This window comes from Nesoenas mayeri, assembly GCF_963082525.1.
Source record: "Nesoenas mayeri genome assembly, chromosome: 1".
NCBI lineage: Eukaryota > Metazoa > Chordata > Aves > Columbiformes > Columbidae > Nesoenas > Nesoenas mayeri.
The window spans coordinates 79,201,945-79,221,014 of NC_137541.1; the positions used below are offsets into that span (position 1 = coordinate 79,201,945).

General features: G+C 37.3%; 1 protein-coding gene across 3 annotated transcripts in view; it reads right to left on the reverse strand.

The window, feature by feature from the left end:
- Window positions 1–15,904: 15,904 nt before the first annotated feature.
- AEBP2 (AE binding protein 2) overlaps window positions 15,905–19,070 on the reverse strand; it is a 49,549-nt gene continuing 46,383 nt past the window's right edge. For all 3 annotated transcript variants that reach the window (XM_080349037.1, XM_080349036.1, XM_080349035.1), the window contains one exon: window positions 15,905–17,926. Coding sequence is in view for 1 of the 3 variants with exons in the window: in XM_080349036.1 (XP_080205162.1) it covers window positions 17,896–17,926 (31 nt within the window). In the remaining 2 variants the exon portion in view is untranslated. The remainder of the gene's footprint in view (window positions 17,927–19,070) is intronic.

Sequence of the window (19,070 nt, forward strand, 5' to 3'; positions counted from 1 at the left end):
GGATTTCTTTCAGCTGCTTAATGTTATTATCTACCAGAGAGATAACGCCCATGGGCCTCACTTCCATCTCCCCTTCCACATGTGCACTTCCTTGCCTTCCATGCTCACATAATTCCCTGAAGATCTTTGTGTTCAACATATGCTGACTTATCTAAAGGCCTCATTTCAGGTCTCAGGTGCCTATGAGAGCCTCTCCTCTACACAAATATCAAAAAAAAACCTGGTTACAAGCATACCAGCTGCAGTCAACGTTACATCCTTCAGCAGCTTACATGGAAAGTCACCATTGATGAAGCTGCACAGAATTTTGGGACTTCTGTTCCCATAAGTTTTACTAGAAAGATCAGGACTTCATGCTCTTTCAGTTGGGATTCATCTGCCCTCAAAAAAAAAAAACAAAAACAAAAACAAACAAAAACAAAAACAACAACAAAAAACCACAAACAAACAAAAAAAAACAAAAAACAAAAACCCACAAACTTTTGGTACTCCACCAGAAAAAACATGCACTTTCTATCCAAGACATCCCATCTTGCAACCTCCATAATTTAAAAGCATTAATCTTGCTGCTTCTTAGAACAATGGCTTTACACGTGGGCACTGAAAATGGAGAAATCAGGGAAAACATGGACTCTAACCAGTAAGTGCTATACCTAGGATGGGGTTGAGCAGTCTGACATATAATTGCATCCTGTAGCTGTACTAAAGCAACTAAGCAGACAGATGAAAGGAAAAATTAAGTAAATGAAGCTTTCATACAAAATGCTTCACAACAAATTAGATAGCCATTGACTACTGCTTCTGAAAACACCATACTACACTGTTACCTTTACCATACTTGTATACAGACTTGTCCTAATCGCACCAGCAGTACCTAACATGTTTACGCTAAACTATAGTATTAAAATAAACAAACAAAACCAAGAAAAACCAAACAAACCACTCAAAACAACAACAAAAAACACGCCCTAAAAAATTTTCACCCCTAATGAGGAATATGATAGAAGAAAAAAAATAAAAAAATCAAAAAAATCAAAAAAAATCAAACATTCATGATTTGCTTTTCCTTTGTAGCACAGCTGACCCACCTGCACTGTGCAGTTTTAACTATAAGTCTTTAAATTCTCATTGATTTTCCTAAAAAATTATCCATACTATGGCATGCATGGTACACTGCGACCAACCAAAATGCTGAAGAGACACTGATAAGAACAGTATATAAATTTTGTATATATAATTCATATATGTTTAGCATTATATGTAAACAAATGTAGAATATATAGTATATCCTGTTCTTTATCAACTATCTTATATTGCACAATAAAGCTTTAGAGATCCATAGGCAGATTTATTGTTTTGTGGTTTTAAGTATTTATGGCTGGTTTGGAAATCCCTTTAGCATACTAAAGCACATTTAATATTCAATTTAAGTAACATGTAATGTCATTTCATTTGGGGATGATGAAATCCATCTACCTGAAAATACCCTCCTCAGTTTAGCTCAACTTCAAAGATTGAAGTGACATGTAACTACAGCCAGTGTCATATTTTATCCTTTTCATGTAATATCCTGTACACAGGCCTTTATATTTTGTCTACAATACAATGACCAGGTACAGAGCTTGATTTTTGTCATAAGGTCAGGTGTACAAAATATTAATTAGCAGTATGAATTATAGGTAGGCACAATTATTGTGATTCCATACTAAAAAACCTCACTCTTACTGCAGAAATTTCTTCAGACCAAGGGAGAGAAGCAGTTGAAATGAGAAAATGTTTGTTGAATCCTCAGTCTTTTAAACACGTGGACTGGGCAAGAAAACATATTTGAAGGAGAGGGTATAGCGAAGTAAATGGCAGGGCAAGTTAAGTTGTTTGATGCTATTCTGTAAGGAACTGCCATTACAGACATGCAGTCTAACAGACACTCTGTACCAAACCTCTGACCAGGTAGATACGCCATGAATACAACTACACCATCTGGCACGCAGACAAGGTGAGCAGAAGAACGTGTTATGAATTAGGTTCAGCTAAGCACCAAATGCTTGGTTACACTGAAGACTGAAGCTGTATTTTGGAAACCAGTGAATCTTGAAGGGGCTGTGGGGAGAAGTTTACCCAACAGAACATAGGGTCCAACACCAACAAAGACACCAAACCTCTGGAAACAGCTGAGGTCTCCTGTGGTTCTTAGCATCACTGATCCACCAGAGTAAGAATCAGACAGCAGCAGCCAGCACAGCCGAGCAGCCAGCCTGATTTTGTGCTTAAACTATTCACATCAAGACAGAAAGTAAAACTTGGGGCCTTCTGATCTGCAGCCTGGGCGCTAAGCATTGTATCACCTTTTAAGAACCTAGACACAAGGGGAAGTTGTGTGCTCTGCTGGCATATATGCTTCCAGTGCAGTCAAGACAACAAGTGTCATTCAGAGGGATAAACACTTAAACATACTATTAGTTCTGTGATAAGGGTAGTTTCTGTACTAGCTTCTTTTGCAACATGGTTTCAAACCTTATTTGACCTTGTGGTTTGGTCTTATACAACAGACAGATTCAATCTCTAGTGCTTCATATTTTATTGCTGTGTTATAACCAGCAGCAGCCTGCTGATCATTACCAAATGTACCCTTACTCATGCATTGAGCCTGCTGTCTTTCATTCACATGTACACATACACACACTTCAAACTAAGACTAGTTAATCTATCACTATCTTGGGCCTGGAAAACATGGCTTGCACTGAAGAAAACTTCTAATTTTTTCCTTTAATGTAATCATCTCAAAGGCAGCTGCCTGATAAAACAGTATTAACACAGTGAATACTTTGTTAATTTAGAAATACTAATACAGCTAACTCAAGCATCAGTCCTAGACATGTTGTACTCTCTGCTGCTAAAATAGGACTTTCCGATAACTTGTGTTTACTGAAAGACTCGCTTAATGCATCAGCCCCTCTGTTTCTCATGGAATCTTGCTAATAATAGTGAACAGGTCCAGAAGACTGGAGTCATTTGGGGTCATTTATCTAACAGCATTAAACAGACCGGGAATGTAGCAAGAAGTCCAACCATGCCAGAACCCAAAAGTTCATACAAAGGTAACTAAGAGTCCCCTAACTAGTAGGACAAATGAGAGGCAGATTGAGGCATTAATAGGCACATAGGTTGCCATTTTAATATGGTTTGTGGGCACATATTCCCCCTCTGTGATTATGGAGACACTTCTTTAGACTCTATCCCTCTTCTGTTTCACCCCTTCCACTCTAAAAGTGTCACAGCATCTGGACTCACATATATCAGATATTGTGTTGATTGATACATTTGAACTATAGCTTGGTATTATATTGAGAAAACAAGTGTTTGTCTGTACAGGTTTTACCAGTACAACACACCAATAGAAGTTAAACTCACCTACCACGGTAAGCACAAAGTCATAAACACACATCCAAATCACTTTCCAGTCTGGCTTGAAGTCCTTTCTAACATACATCTAGCTGAAGAAAACCCCTGGTGTCACTACAGAAGTGTGACTGGAAGGAATTCATATCTTATAGCAGTGCAAGTTTTTCAGCAAATTCAACTTTTCCATGTCCAAATGTGCTAGGAGAAGAGCTCCAGAGACTAGCATTCCAGCAGTTTATCGCAACATAGTCAGGTGATGACACTTTAGTTTTCTTCAGGTAGGATTAGGTTAACCTGACGAGTTAGATCATTCATCTCATGTAACAAAGGAGATATATTTTATACCTCTGTCTTCCAATAACATAGACGTTTCTCTGGTTACTATTTCATCAAATTGGTTGAAATGAAACACTGCCCTCTTCTTGGTGAGAGCGTTTAACTAAATGGATTTGCCTTCATCAAAACATGTTAGAAAATAAGAGTGGGGAAACTGCATAGGTTAATCAATAAAGATATAAATTATCAGATGTAGACCATCTGAACAATACCAAAGTTTTTTGTCTCAATTTATTTTTTTGAGATAGATTTCTGAAGCCACTTGTGCATCAATGAAGATGTTTCTTGCACAAAAATTCACTGTATCACACTTCTATTGTATTTTAAAAGTTGTAAGTGTGGCTCCTTTTTGGTAACTTTTAAAAAGAAGCAGGGACCCTTTCTGATTTTTACACTATAAACTTGCTCTGGAATGGAATAACAGCAAAATAACTCTGGATGCTTGAAAACACATTTTAATTTTCACTGTTAATCAGCCAAATTAATGTTTCAAGCAGTTATAGATACAAAGAAGGTTGTTAAGAAGCATATTCCTTCACTTGTCGTTTTTACTTTGTGATGTTGGTTTCAAGACCAAATCTTCACACTTTTGCTCGGTCATCATTTGGACAGGAATCCTATCAATTCTGGCAAACATGCCATGCTTAGGTGAGCTGCCCCTATGATTGCCAAAACAGGAAAGGGTAAACAACCATTACCAGTAAGTTTACTAAACCAAACAGAACCAGAAGCCAGGCCTTCTGCCTCCAAATCTTTCGCTGTCAGCGGTGCCTCAGGAAGCCGCAGCACAGCTGAGCCAAAGACAAAGGGAGTTGGAGGAAACGCAAAGGACGGCAGCAACAGTGAAACACATGGAAGAATTTGGAGTAGTGATGTTGTGAGTTATGACATCCTGCGAGGAAGAAAGTGCTGGAAACCAGTGGAGGGTGCAATTAATAGAATTGTGTTTATTTCTCCCCCCCAACCCCAAAAATTTGTCCTGAAAAGCCTCCAGGTAGGGATGATGCATTAGCACTGGAAATTTAATGAAGGTCAGCTTGAAAGGTCAGAATGGAAGTAAAACAGCAGTGTCAGGCCACTTTCTAAGCTTTTACCTGCAAACCATTTGTTCTTTTCCCTGTGGGTGCCCCTTTTCTGTGAGAAAACAGCACAGCTTATTTGATGGTAAGACAGCAAAAAAGTCCCCAAACTGAAGCCAACTGATTTTCAAAGGGCAAAAGAGGACAAAAGCGCACGCAAGAACAGGACATGTTGACTTTTGGATTTTTACTTTTAAAATATACAATCGCTCAAAACACACATCATCTGTATGACTGACAGCTAAAAGTTTGTCCTTAATTGTAAAAGAAACTGATGAAGTGCAGAAGTAACTTGTGTATTGAGTTGGCTGCTTCATAAACTGTAATTATGGTGGATATGAAGTGGATCACCTCATCCATCTGGAATAAAAATGGAATTAACACTTGGCAATTTTGTTCTATACAGGACCGCAAAATATCTTGCCCATCTCCACTCTTTGGCATGGCAAGCTTTTAACAAAGAAATACAAAATAATGCAGAGCCCAGATTGTCTTTTCTTTACAGAAGTGATAAATAAACCACTGGAAAGATAAAACCTGCCCAAGCAACCATTTCTCCTCACTGACCTCATGCTTAGGCACTGCTTGGAATGAAGTCAGCTTTGGAAAAAGTCATCTGTAATTGAAAACAAATGGTGACAAATGCACAAAAAAGATACACCAATAACTGACTTGTAGTTTCGAGACAGTTTCCTAGGCTCCCTGAAAGTTTGAACCTTTTCTAAATAGGTAGCCACTATTTAGTGACATACTTAGCACCACTTGCCGAATTACTGTCATGTGTACATCACACATAAACCAGCAGATTTGTTTGTTAAAAGAAAAAAGATAACTGGAATACTGTGCTCCTTTTAGCTGTGCAAACTACAAAAAAATAGATCTCGCTATAAAGTCCACAGTACATCATACAAAACACATAGTAAAGGACTATGTGAGTTGTATAATTACAACTCAAATCACCACTTAGATGAAATGACATTAAGCTTTGTGAGGCACATGGAAATAATGTCTTAGTTACTCAGCATTTGCTTGTGTACTTACATTCAGGAGGTACTTCAGAGATAAAAATAAATAGGCACCCAAGTCTTAAAACTAGTGTTTTAAAACCTAAAGACTATTTGGTGCTGCCACTATTGTTGAAGGCAGGGAGGTGAACTACACAGAGGGTAAATGCCCTTCATGTTTTGGCAAGGATGTCGACTAGACAGTCTGCAGAAACAGAAAGCAACTTGCATCATGGATTCCAACAAAAGACAATCTGATTTCTTCTGTAACTTCTGATGAGCACCTTGCTAACCCTAGTAAGAACTCAAACACACCTGGATCATAAGAAAACAACTTGCTGAGAACAAGCAAAAAAACTATCTAGCTTTATATCACTGGGAAAAAAAAAAAAAAAAAAAATCCCCCAAAGCATCCCAAAAACAGTTTTCAACTGTGACTCATTTACCACTGTCCCATTATTCTTTCTACTTTCATGCAGTTAGCCATCCATTGCCTTTCACATCATGGTAGAACAAGTACAGAAATTCTATAGTTCTGCTTTGGCAGTATTATGCCCCATTTTGGAAGACTATTGAGTTGAACAGCAACAATGAACTTGGCTGAGCAAATTCTTACATAGCTGAGATGTTTGCCAAAAAAAATGGAAACTCATGTTTACTCACTATCAAAGAAAGAACTGGATCTGCAAAAACAGAGAGGCTGTGTAAGAAACTGTGATCTTAACCACTTTCTCCTTGCAAATACTTGCCATAGCAACAGGGAGACTTAAGTATAGGTTTAAGGATAACCTTTGCGTCAAGACTTACCTGCCATTAATCTCCTTGCATATTTTCAGCCTTCATCATTGTGACTAGAAACTGGGAAGTGTGACTCAAGTGTACACAATGTCCTGATCTCTACCTGAGATTGCAAAGAGCCCGAGACTATAACCACGAGTAAATCACACCAGAAGCTTGGCAATGACATTATCAGAATCCCTAGAAAGCTACAGAGATGGTGATGAGAAGCTGGTCACTTTCCAGACAACTGCTGAACGAAGACGGCTGCAACCAAAAGGTTTGGGATGAGGCAAGGCTCAGGTTCTGCAGTTCCTGGGCCAGGTGTGAAGCACAGACCATTTCAATGCTGCTACTGGACGATTCTGAGGGAAACTGCACTTCTGAGTTAAGAAAGATTGCTTTAATCCTGTCTTTTATCTGGCTACTCATTTCACAGACAAAAATTTTGTTTTCCCTCTGATAGGACTACTCACATACAAAAGAAACTGTGATCCTGATTCTAGCAGCATTTTTTTCTGATCTCCTGAAGTTAATACTATTCTGAAAGGTTTTGCCATTGGTAGGAACTATAAGAAAGCGATGTTTTCACTTTGTTTTTTAATCCATGCTGAAAATTGCAAGTTTATTTAGGGGAGGGGAAAAGCAAACAAACACACACAAAACCCCCCACAACTAAACACCCTCCTCCCCTCCCCCAATCTGTTTACCTAAGTCAGTTCCATATGCAATGTATAAAATAAATACAGAATTCCATAAATACAATTCCAGTCACACTCCTTTAGGAAAATAACCAAGTGGTCAAAAGTGCAATCTTGGGCATCACTGGCAGAGAAAAGTTAGAGAATTAAGTGACCAAGCACCATAATTACCCAGATACATTTTACATAATTTGATAACATTAAATCTTTTCAGTAATTTGGTAATAAAGTAACATTTCCTTAAAGTATTTTCACTTTTATTAGTCAGATTTATTTAAAGAGAAGGCTGTTCCTATTCTCTGTAATATCAGATATAGACCAACCAGTAATGAGAGCTGTTAAAACAATACTACATAATTCCATCCTCTTATCAACAAAGGGAACAAATTGCACATCAGGTTTAGAAAGGCAAGTAAACACCTTCAGTAATACCACTACCAAGTGATGCGTGACATTTACACATACTCATAGTGTGATGGATTGCTGCCACCTTTTGGCCACAGACTGCTATGAAATTAAATTTGTACCCAAAACACACACAGAATGGAAATACATACCATGATGTGTGGGAACCTGGCATCTCAGAGAACAGTGTGGGGTGGGACAGGACCATCGTGTATACTTTCCATAAACTGCACTCTGCGTGGGTGCATGTCTTAACATCTACTTACCATCTTCCACCTTAAAATACCTTCATGTCATCTTCTATTGCTGAAATCAGTTCCCATTAGATCACATGTAATGTTATGAAATTATAATACCTTCTAAGATTAAAATTAACAAATATATTAGCCAAGGAAGAAAAAAGGCAGCAGATTCCAAGGAAATAAATACATGAGAAATTACAACATACAGGGGCAGTCAACATATTAGGGGCAGTCAGCATGGCTTTACCAAGGGTAAGTCATGCTTGACCAACCTCATAGCCTTTTATGAGAATGTAACAAGGTGGATGGATGATGGCAGAGCGGTGGATGTGGTCTACCTTGACTTCAGTAAAGCCTTTGACACAGTCTCCCACAGCATCCTCACAGCTAAGTTGAGGAGGTGTGGTCTAGACAATAGAGTAGTGAGGTGGGTTGCAAACTGGCTTAAGGAGAGAAGCCAGAAAGTGGTAGTCAATGGTGCGGAGTCTAGTTGGAGGCCAGTATCTAGTGGAGTGCCTCAGGGGTCAGTACTGGGGCCAATTTTATTAAATATATTCATTAATGATTTAGACAAGGGAACTGAGTGTACTATCAGCAAGTTTGCTGATGACACTAAGCTGGGAGGAGCAGCTAACACGCCTGAAGGCTGTGCTGCCATCCAGCGAGACCTGGACAGGCTGGAGAGTTGGGTGGGGAATAACCTAATGAAATTTAACAAGGAAAAGTGTAGAGTCCTGCATCTGGACAGGAACAACCCCAGGTTCCAGTATAGGTTGGGAAATTACATATTAGAGAGCAGTGTAGGGGAAAGGGATCTGGGGGTCCTGGTGGACAACAGGATGACCATGAGCCAGCACTGTGCCCTTGTGGCCAGGAAGGCCAATGGCATCCTGGGGTGTATTACAAGGGGGGTGGTTAGTAGATCGAGAGAGGTTCTCCTCCCCCTCTACTCTGCCCTGGTGAGACCACATCTGGAATATTGTGTCCAGTTCTGGGCCCCTCAGTTCAAGAAGGACAGGGAACTGCTGGAGAGGGTCCAGCGTAGGGCAACAAAGATGATTAAGGGAGTGGAGCACCTCCCTTATGAGGAAAGGCTGAGGGAGCTGGGTCTCTTTAGTTTGGAGGAAACTGAGAGGTGACCTTATCAATGTTTATAAATATATAAAGGGTGAGTGCCACGAGGATGGAGCCAGGCTCTTCTCGGTAGCAAACAATGATAGGACAAGGGGTAATGGGATCAAGCTGGAACACAAGAAGTTCCACTTAAATCTGAGAAAAAACTTCTCAGTGAGGGTGACAGAGCACTGGAACAGGCTGCCCAGGGAGGTTGTGGAGTCTCCTTCTCTGGAGACATTCAAAACCCGCCTGGACGTGTTCTTGTGCGACCTCACCTAGGCGTTCCTGCTCCAGCAGGGGGATTGGACTAGATGATCTTTTGAGGTCCCTTCCAATCCCTAACATTCTGTGATACAGCTTATACAGCTACTAGTAGATTACCCAGATGAAGCATTAACCAAGATAAAACTTTTGGTTTGCACTTTCCCTTTGCAATAAATCACTTCTGAACAACAATATAAAGGAACTATGTACTTAACACTAACACAGAGGCCATCTTTCATGCTAAAACCAGTGCTTTAAATTTTTTACAGCCTACTTTTGACTTTCATTTACATCTGCTCACTTTAAAAGCTATTGCTATTCATAACTAGTCAACAAGAAGTAAAACATAAAAAACCAAAACCCCAGCAACAACAAAAACCCACAAAACACAGACCTGACACCACAGATTTGACCTACACAGTCTATGTTACAACTTAGGAGTCTAAGGACGAAACACATGAACAAGCAAATCTGGACCATTTTACCCATGAGGAAGGTATTTTCAGACTCCAAGATCTGACAGTAACAGAAATCCTCAGCCTTCAAATCAATGGCAAACCCTCAACAACTGTAGAGGAAACAGCTACAATGAAACTAACAGATGAGCATAAAGATTACTGAACAATCTTCATATCTATTCTTCTCAAGAGTAAACAACCCAATCAAATGTTACTTGAACGAGGCAGCACACATATCTGGTCAGTGAGGACTTGAAATTCATAGATGACTGCGCAGCACAATGAAAAAGCGTCAATACTACATGATGGCTCTTTGAGTATGGAGGCAGAGCAAAATTTTTAATAAGTAATTACACATGAACTTGATCGGTGTCAGCAGAACGTCTCTTGACATCCTTTTGTTTCCCCACCTCCCCACTTGTATAAAAAGAAAGAATCCAGCTGCAGGCAACTGCTAATTAAATACTTTGGCTTTCAGCTACAGTTGCTCTATGCACACATCTGCTGTGCAAGAAACTGTTTTCAGTGTAATTGACATATTTTCCACGTTCTAGGAGAGAATATTTATGACATGAAGAAAGAAAAAGCAAGTAAGGTCCAAGCCCCTACCTCATATTCACTAGAACGTAAAAGCTGCAAACTGTTTAAAATTAAAACTGTTTAAAATGCCTTTATTGCTTAAGGGCAGTCTTTAATCTCACATTCCAATGCTTTGTTCCCAAAACAACATATTTACTAATTTTTTGGCCTTGAAATTATGTAAATCCAAACATATATTTCAGTGCCTAGACACGTTTAAGTGGTTCACGTTGAGCTTTCTGGCTTAAATTAATCATAAGCAACATCATGTTCCATTCCTCCCCATTTCACAATCTGGGTTTCAGAAGATTTGAACTGAGGTAGACAAAAGTATCCATACTGAAGTCCTCATAGAGTCAACAAGGCATTGGTCAGACTCCATATGCCCACACAAATCTCACTGAGCTCTGTGACCTTAGACACAACGTGGATGGAACAAGTCAAAAACATGACAGAATAATGACATTCAGATAAAGGAGATCTCGGAGTTTGGTCAGCAGCATTAAACGTCTAGTACTATTATGGAATTAGCTTTTGACTGACAAATTTTTGTGCATTACTATTATTCCCGTATTCTGTAAGTCCCTTTGGAACTTATGGTGAAACATCTTTCATGCATTTTGCTGAATACTGTTGAAAGTAGCTGTTCTTAGAAGCGAGTATTGGAGAAACATTTCTGTTTAGACTCACCTCTCTCTGTAATCACATTCTCCTCAGAAACAACACAACCGCACACTTCCAAGTAAATAAAAACAAAAAAAACCAAACCACAACCAGCAAAACAAACAAACCAACCAACCTTCACACCACCACAAACCCACCCCACCACAGAAACCCATCATTGACTTTACATTTCCTTGCTCCACTTTTTTAGTCAGACTCAAACCAGAGGCAGTTCGGTAAATGTATGAGGGGATCTTATATCCTCCACTGAGACTAGAACCACCAGCGAAGTACTAAGACAAAAGTATACTAAAATTTGACAAAACTTTTGAACGGCATCCAGTAGACAGTACTCCAATCTTCTGTAAGGGAGCCATGCCAAGGCAGGCTGCTCAGCAAACATCTCTGATCTGAGACAAAGTAAACAGATTTATCATATTACTTACTATTTGTTGCTCTACCACCAAGGAGGATTTACAAAAGTGAAAAGGGTCATTTTTAGAATTAGTAAAAACAAATAAAGCAGCATAAATCACAGCATATTAATCTTCACAAACAACTCTAAGAGTTGAATTTACCCATAACTGTCAACAAACAGCCCACTTCTAGTATGCAATCAATGCAATTTTCATCTCATACACTTAAAACTACTTTCTTTATACTGCTCTATGTAACATTGTGACATCAAACATCACAATTTTAACTCTTCTCTAGAAAATAATTAGAGATGGGAGTTCAAATATGTATGTGGGAGAGAAAATGACACAAATGTGAGAAACTTGATGTAAATCTGACCGCAAAGTAGCACTAGACCAGAACAATGCTTCTCTTTTTGCCTGAAAATTTTAGAAAACAGGAAAAACAATTAAGCATAAAACCTTCAAGAGAGATCTATATCACAGTTGCTTCCAGCCTAGAACTGAGCACAGCATTACCACCTCTCAATCTTCAACACCTACACACTCACTAATAGCATCTCCTTCTACCCTTCCTTTTCCAAGTCTGCACGAAAGACAACGTCCGCTGCTGCCACACTGAGCCTTGTGGATACCAACAGATAACTCCCAATTCTGCTCTCACCTCATCTTACCCCTTACGGTGGGAAGATGCTCTACACTGGAATCACTATGTATTTTTAAATAATTTAAGAAATTACAGATAAAAGTACTGTAAGATGAGGTTGCAAGACAAGTCTTCAAAAAATCAGGGTACACAAGAATTATAGGTACATGTGGAACTTCACAAATTTGGTCCACCTCTGTACTTGTACTACTGTGTGCTATAATGTAGTGTAAATGGATTAGCATGGGAAGTCCTGGACAGAAAAGACAAGCAAGTCGGTTAGATTTTAAGCATTACAAAGCATTAAGAGGCAGAAAACAGTATTCCAACTATACATTTCATTAAAATTAAGAAAAATACAAAAGAGTGATTACACAGGATTTTGACAAAACTACATCAAAATCCAAACATACATACTTCACAGATTACTGTACAGAGTGATATATTGTACTATAAAAATTAAGACACCTGGACATACAGTCTGGGGAGAATTTTTCACTGTTAAGGCCAGTTGCTGTAATACAGTAAGCAAGCAAATTCTCAGTATTGCCATTTCCAGTCACCCAACAATACAGGTTGCAACACTGGTCGATGCTGATCACCAGTTTCTTACCTGGAAAGAGTAAATTCACAGCTCCTGTTCTACTGGAAACAAAGTTCTGGCTTTAAACACAAGCCACTTATCTCTGGGTTTCCCCCTGCCTCAGGAGATAACCTGAGATTTGTCAGCATACCTAGCTTTTTTTATTTTTTTCCTAATTTGCCAGCTATATTCAGGAAAACACAGCAGAATAGATGGTAGAAAAAACACTGATCTTCCCTGAGTATGAGATTTTATTGTCGGTCTGATTTTAGTTCATCCTACATTAGAAAAAATATCGTAATAGAGATTACAATAGTGAAGCCCTTCTGCACTGTGATGATAATAAGTATACTTTGAGAGCTTCACCTCTAGTACTTATACCTAGTTCTTCTCATTACAAGCACTGGGTGACTACAGCTGTATTAAAATGAGTGTTCATTCTTTTATCTCAACTTGGTTTATATAATTGCAAGCACACAAGAGTTTTAGAAAAAGGTCTTCTTGAAAATGCATGAATAAATATATATTCTCAATATTAAAATATTTTTTCTATTGTATTGCTCAAAACAGTGCAGGCAGGGAATTCCCCCTCTAAAATACGTAATTTGGAAATTTTTATTTCAAGTTGAAGCAACATAGCTCACCAGAGAGTATGCTTTGCTTGGAGTAAGTAAACACCAGGATAACTAACAGAGCTAAGGGCACCTTTACTAAGAAAACCCAAGGGATGTTGAAACCATCTTCTGTTGCTGGAATGTTTTATTTATAATACCTTGGTTTAGGGATGAAACTGGGTATTTTACTTCCAGAGCCATGTACATATAGGAGCCATACACACAATGTCTACTTAACAACTTACAGAAAATGACTGAAGGAAACCATAGGTTCAGGTGCTTTTTTTAAAAGCGAACTTTCCTGATGATTTTTTTTTTCCTGTTGTACTTCTCTTGTCACCTTAATGCATGACAAGTACGTAAGAGAGGTTCACATGCAAGTTTAAAGTGTCAAGGCAAGAAAGCATTAAGTGAAGATATATCATCAATTTCAGATTGAAGTATTAAGACTTTTTTTAATGATAATCAATTCACCTGCTGCACTGAAAAGCAGAAAGGAAGTTAAATCAACCACTTAAATTCCTATTATTAAAAATCACACAGATTTATACATAATTCACCTATTTGTTCCCAAATGAAACCAGTCCAAATATAATACGTAATTTAAACTGGGAACTACTGATATAATTACTTAACAGAATACAGAAATTCTTTTTTAAAAAAGTGTTGCATATTATGCAGTTTGGCCAAAATCTGAAAAGTTACAGTAAGTTCAGATAAATTTATATGCAAGACAAGTATGAGAAAAGAGTTTCTGCTTCATCTATTAAAATTGTTTACCAGAAGGAATGGTATCTAGTAAAAGACAATCAGTTGGACACTGCCCAAATGCTAGGGGAAGTCTTCCCAGAGAAGAATTTCCATCCACTTAAGCAAAAGTTGGAGATGTTCTTCATTCCCAAAACAGCACTCCTCACTCAAAAATCCTGTTGTACTCAGCTTTAGAAAACTGTAAAATTCAAGCCAACACATTCCAAAAGGACTAGTGATCTTGGGCACCAATATTCAGGTGCACTGCAACTCCTGAAAAGTTTAACTTTCAAGAAGCTTGATACAGCATTTCCTCCTTAAAGGTATCCCAGAAGTAAACATAACCCAAGACACCCACAACCACATTTGAGATTTCTGAAAACCCTTGCTGGTGTCACCTGACAGCATGGGAGTAAACATTCCATCCCTTGCCCTTTTCTGATCCACATGCTCAAGCATCAGCATCCACCTTAAGATGACAGTGTCACTGTAGTTCAGGCATAAAACCAAACGTAGACTAAAGTCCCACATCAAATTTATTGCCAGAGCAACACTAACACAACTGAATCCAGACCAGGTTGTTCAGGGCTTAGTCTGGATCTTGAAAACTGCCAAGGACTGAGAGACTTCTAGGATCTCTGTGAGTAATCTGTTCCAACACTTGATTTTCCTCATTTCCCATTTAAATCTATGACCACTGACTTTCATTCTATTGCTGTGAAGTTTTAAGTGACCTTGGTTCCACCTTCCTGGTAACTTCTTATATACTGGAGGGCTGCTGTTCAGTTCCTCAAAAGCCTTCTCTTTTCCAGGCTAGACTTGTGCAGCTCCCTCAGCCTCTCCTCATGGAGTACACAGTCCATTGTATTTTGCCATGATTCAGCTTGAACTGTAAAATCAGTCATTTTCATTTGCTCACATTCCACAATGTGTTCAAGATAATACAGAACTACTAAGCAAAAAAGTATACGTTGAGGATATTTAACAAAGTTATTCATTAAAGCAGTCTGTAAACAGAACTGCAAAGAGTATAATAACTATAGGTTTGTCTTGGTGACATTTCTCTACAAAAAATAAACACTCCAGCTGAGAGGGAATGAATTCTGTAGGTATTTGGAAAAATCTGTTAATTAAAAAAAAAAAGTTATTGAGAAAGACAAGAGGAAACCTCTATGTTACATCCCAAAAGAAGGCACATAGACCTACTCTAAAAAGGAGGGGCCAATTATTTCACTAACACTTTCCAAGAATAACAGTAAAAGCAATAGGATTTTTTTTCAGAACAAAGAGATCAAAGTCTCTCAGCATGAAGCGCCAGTTTCATGCATCTGGTACTCTAACAAAACTGGAATTCATCTGGGAATACACATAAAAACTGAAGCAGAGCTTTAGAGGGACATGACTGTCATTTGAAAGATAGAACACCACTGCATAATTTGTAAATCTAAACAACTTTCAAGCATAAAAACCTTTAGCTCTTCTCTTTGATAACTCCAAGGTAAAAAAAAAACAAAAACCAAAAAAAACACACCAAAAATTGACTTACCTTTTGACTGCTATGGAAAGTTTAGTTAATTCCAATGAATCCATTTGTTCACATGTTTTGAATTTTAACTGAATTTTCCTTCCAAAGCAGGAGCTGTACCATGAGAACATGAGATAATACTTTTCTCAAACCCAAGAAAACAAAGTCACAGTTTACATGAACGTGACTTGAATCCATTAATTCCCAATTGTGTAAAGGTACGCATGTTCAGGAAAAACAACCATATTTTTATATTTATCTTTGAAAAGTTCATTGAAATCTTACAATTTTGAAGCTAATGAGGTTTGTTTGCTTTGTTTTATTAGAAAAAATACTCAGGCAAGGTCTACAATCATCTGTCAATTATAAATGACTTACATGAACTCATGAAGCAATAAAATTAAAAAAATACAAATACAAACTATATCTGAAACACTTCTATTTGGCAATTTTATAACAAATTCAAAAAAGAAACAAAGATTACGGATTACTTTATAGGTACAGAAAAAGCAGTAGGTGAAGTGCTCAAGCGAAAAAAACAAAACAAAACCAAAACACTGCATTTTTTCAAAAATAAAGTCACATCACTACAGATTTTATGAATAATACCCTTATTAAACAGCCATTCCAGAATATCTTATATTAGTGGTGCTTTTAATCTGCACTTCATTTCGTTTCATAAGATTTTTTTGTGTATATAAGTAACATTTTTAACCCACTGTTGCTAAGCAAGACTCTCGTGTCAGTACCAATGCAGAATGCATCTGTCTATTAGGATATGCTCACTTCTGCAACCAAAGGGTTACTTTAAGTTTTATTCTATTTAATAAAAATTTAGTGTAAAAACTGCTGGTTATTAGTTTCACTGTAGTAAATTCCTCCCCAATAAGGAGGACTAATTCTGCAGTTTGACTGCATATATCCATACAAATTTTACATATTAGTTCCTTCCAATAGTAAGGAAAAAACTAATTTTATGTTCACTATTAGAAAGGAGTGCCATGAATGGGTACTATTCATCCCTCTAAGATTTCTGGGAAGGATGTTCAATGTATTTTTGTTCTTACAACAGATAACAACAGTAGTATATAGTCCCTTAGGTATGTAAAAGAAGGTTTTTTTATTGTTAAGGAAGGTGCTTTTTTAAACAATTCTTCTGGCAGCACTAGTGAATTACAATATCCTTCAATATTATTTCTACCATAATATATACACTTTAACTTTCATGCCTCTAGAAAAACATCTACAGTACATTTCATAATATAAAAATATATTACAAATCTGCTGAAATATTTACAAGCAATGTCCTATTATCTATATGCAACATTTTTGTCTCCATACAAAGACTAACAGGTTAGACACATTTCTATTTGTCAGTTAAAAAAATCCATGGCTTCTTGCTTATTAAGCAAGAAAATGATTTAACTTTCCTTTTCAAAGCCAACTTTGGTGCATAAAGGATTGATTTTCTAGATTACTTTTTTTAAAAAATACCATTTTCTTTACATCTAGAAAACATTACGCCAAATAAAAAAAGTATACTTTACAAGTGAATGGGGATCCTAAAGGGTCAAAAAAGTAAAATTAAACAACAATAACAATAACTGCTTAAGTAGAGGTTTTTCAAAAACCGTCCATTGATACTGATCACATAAAAGCAGATCTCATCAACATACTACACTACTCCTGAAAAGGGGGTCAGACATACTGCAACACTCTTAACGTCTTTAAACCATACTATATGTATTCATAGTTGACTGGAAAAGACAAGCATTCCATCAACATTTGCTTAAACATTATAATCCAACATATTTTAGGGATCTGCAAAAGGACACGAGATTACAAATGACAAATGATTACTATCCACCATACTCAAAGGGCAACAGGATAATCCCTTTGTAGCTGTTTTATTGTCTGGCACGTGTTACATGTAGTTAACATTGACAAGAAGCCTAATAGCTTGTTAACAGTTCTCCTGGGAATTGTGAGTAAATGGTGATGGTTACTTTTTCTTTTCATCAAATATAGACTACTGTATTCACTAAAGAAAAAAAGCAGCTTAAAGAAGCAAGCATGCAAAGCCTTTTAGTTGTTCCACTAAGTTGCCAGAAGAGTGTTTGCTCAGTCTCCCACTGTACCATTCCATGAAAATGTGGATATACAGTAATATATTAATATATTCCACGGAAGCATCAACTTCATTCACAGAATGTTTACACTAAGCATAAATATTTATCTAAGAAAAAAAAAAGGATGGGATTTGACTAATGTGCAACTTTATCTCTAAATCCATTGTCAGTGACTAAGACTGCAGGTGTCCCCACTTGCTTGGTTTTTACCTCTTCAACCTCTTCTGGGGCATTGTTCTGTAAAAGAAGATAGTACAGCTTTACATAAATACACTGAGGTGTACATTCAAGTCAGCTAGAATATACTATGAAATCACAAAAATATAAAATCTACTTTCATTTAATTTGATTGAAAGTGAAAGCCATTTTAGATGATACCATATTACTGTATTTATCAGATAATTATTTCAAACTTATTATTGGAGTCATTATTTTAGCATGACATTAACAGCTGCCACTGCCACTCCCTTAACCACTTCTTTCCATTGAAGAATTTTGGTCTTCAGGTTTATTTCTTTCACCTCCCATGGGTGGTCCCAAAGCTCTTTTTAATCACAGACCGATCTATACTGCTAGAAATCTAGTACCACATTATGTGAGGGGACCTTAATTTTACTTGGGAGATGTCAAAAGGGTTGCTCAGTCTTCCCCAAGGACTTAATCCCAAGAAACATTACATTTTTTATTTTTAAAGGTTGGTTTTTCTTTTCAAATCAAACTATCAGGTTCTGCAAAGGTAATCAATATAAAGATGATCAACACCTAGATTAGATTATAAAACAGTCATTGTGTTAAGCAGTTTTAAAACATACAATCCAATTTCCTCATAACATTTTTATGATCTACTGTTAACATCAGTAACTCATACACTAAAGTAAGTATTTTACATACTTACATTTACAAAGATATCAGATATAGTATGATGATTTATTTTGATATTGTAAATCAAGTTTTCATTCATTTGATTAGTGAAATACACTGAATATTAAAGGTGAACTGAAAGACTTATCACATACCGAGACCTCAGATAAGTGTTCTAGTGTCTCCTTTAAACAGGAGGTCACTGGATGTTAAGGAAGAAACACAGGAACACTGAACTTATGGCAGAAAACCACAATTTTTGGACCCATTTTCATGGATTTTTAATATAAGCCCATAAATATGTACCTTTGGATGTTGGAAAACTTAAAGTGAATTAAGCATTTCAGATCACCTTTATAAACTGTACACACACAGACCTGTGGGTATTCACAATTATGTGAGCACAGCAATAAAGAAGGGGGGGAAAAAAAAATCATCAGGAAATTATAAGAAACAAGATGGATTAGAAGCCAATCTGAAGTCCTAAAAACACAAGTGTGAATGCAGCTTAAAGACAAGT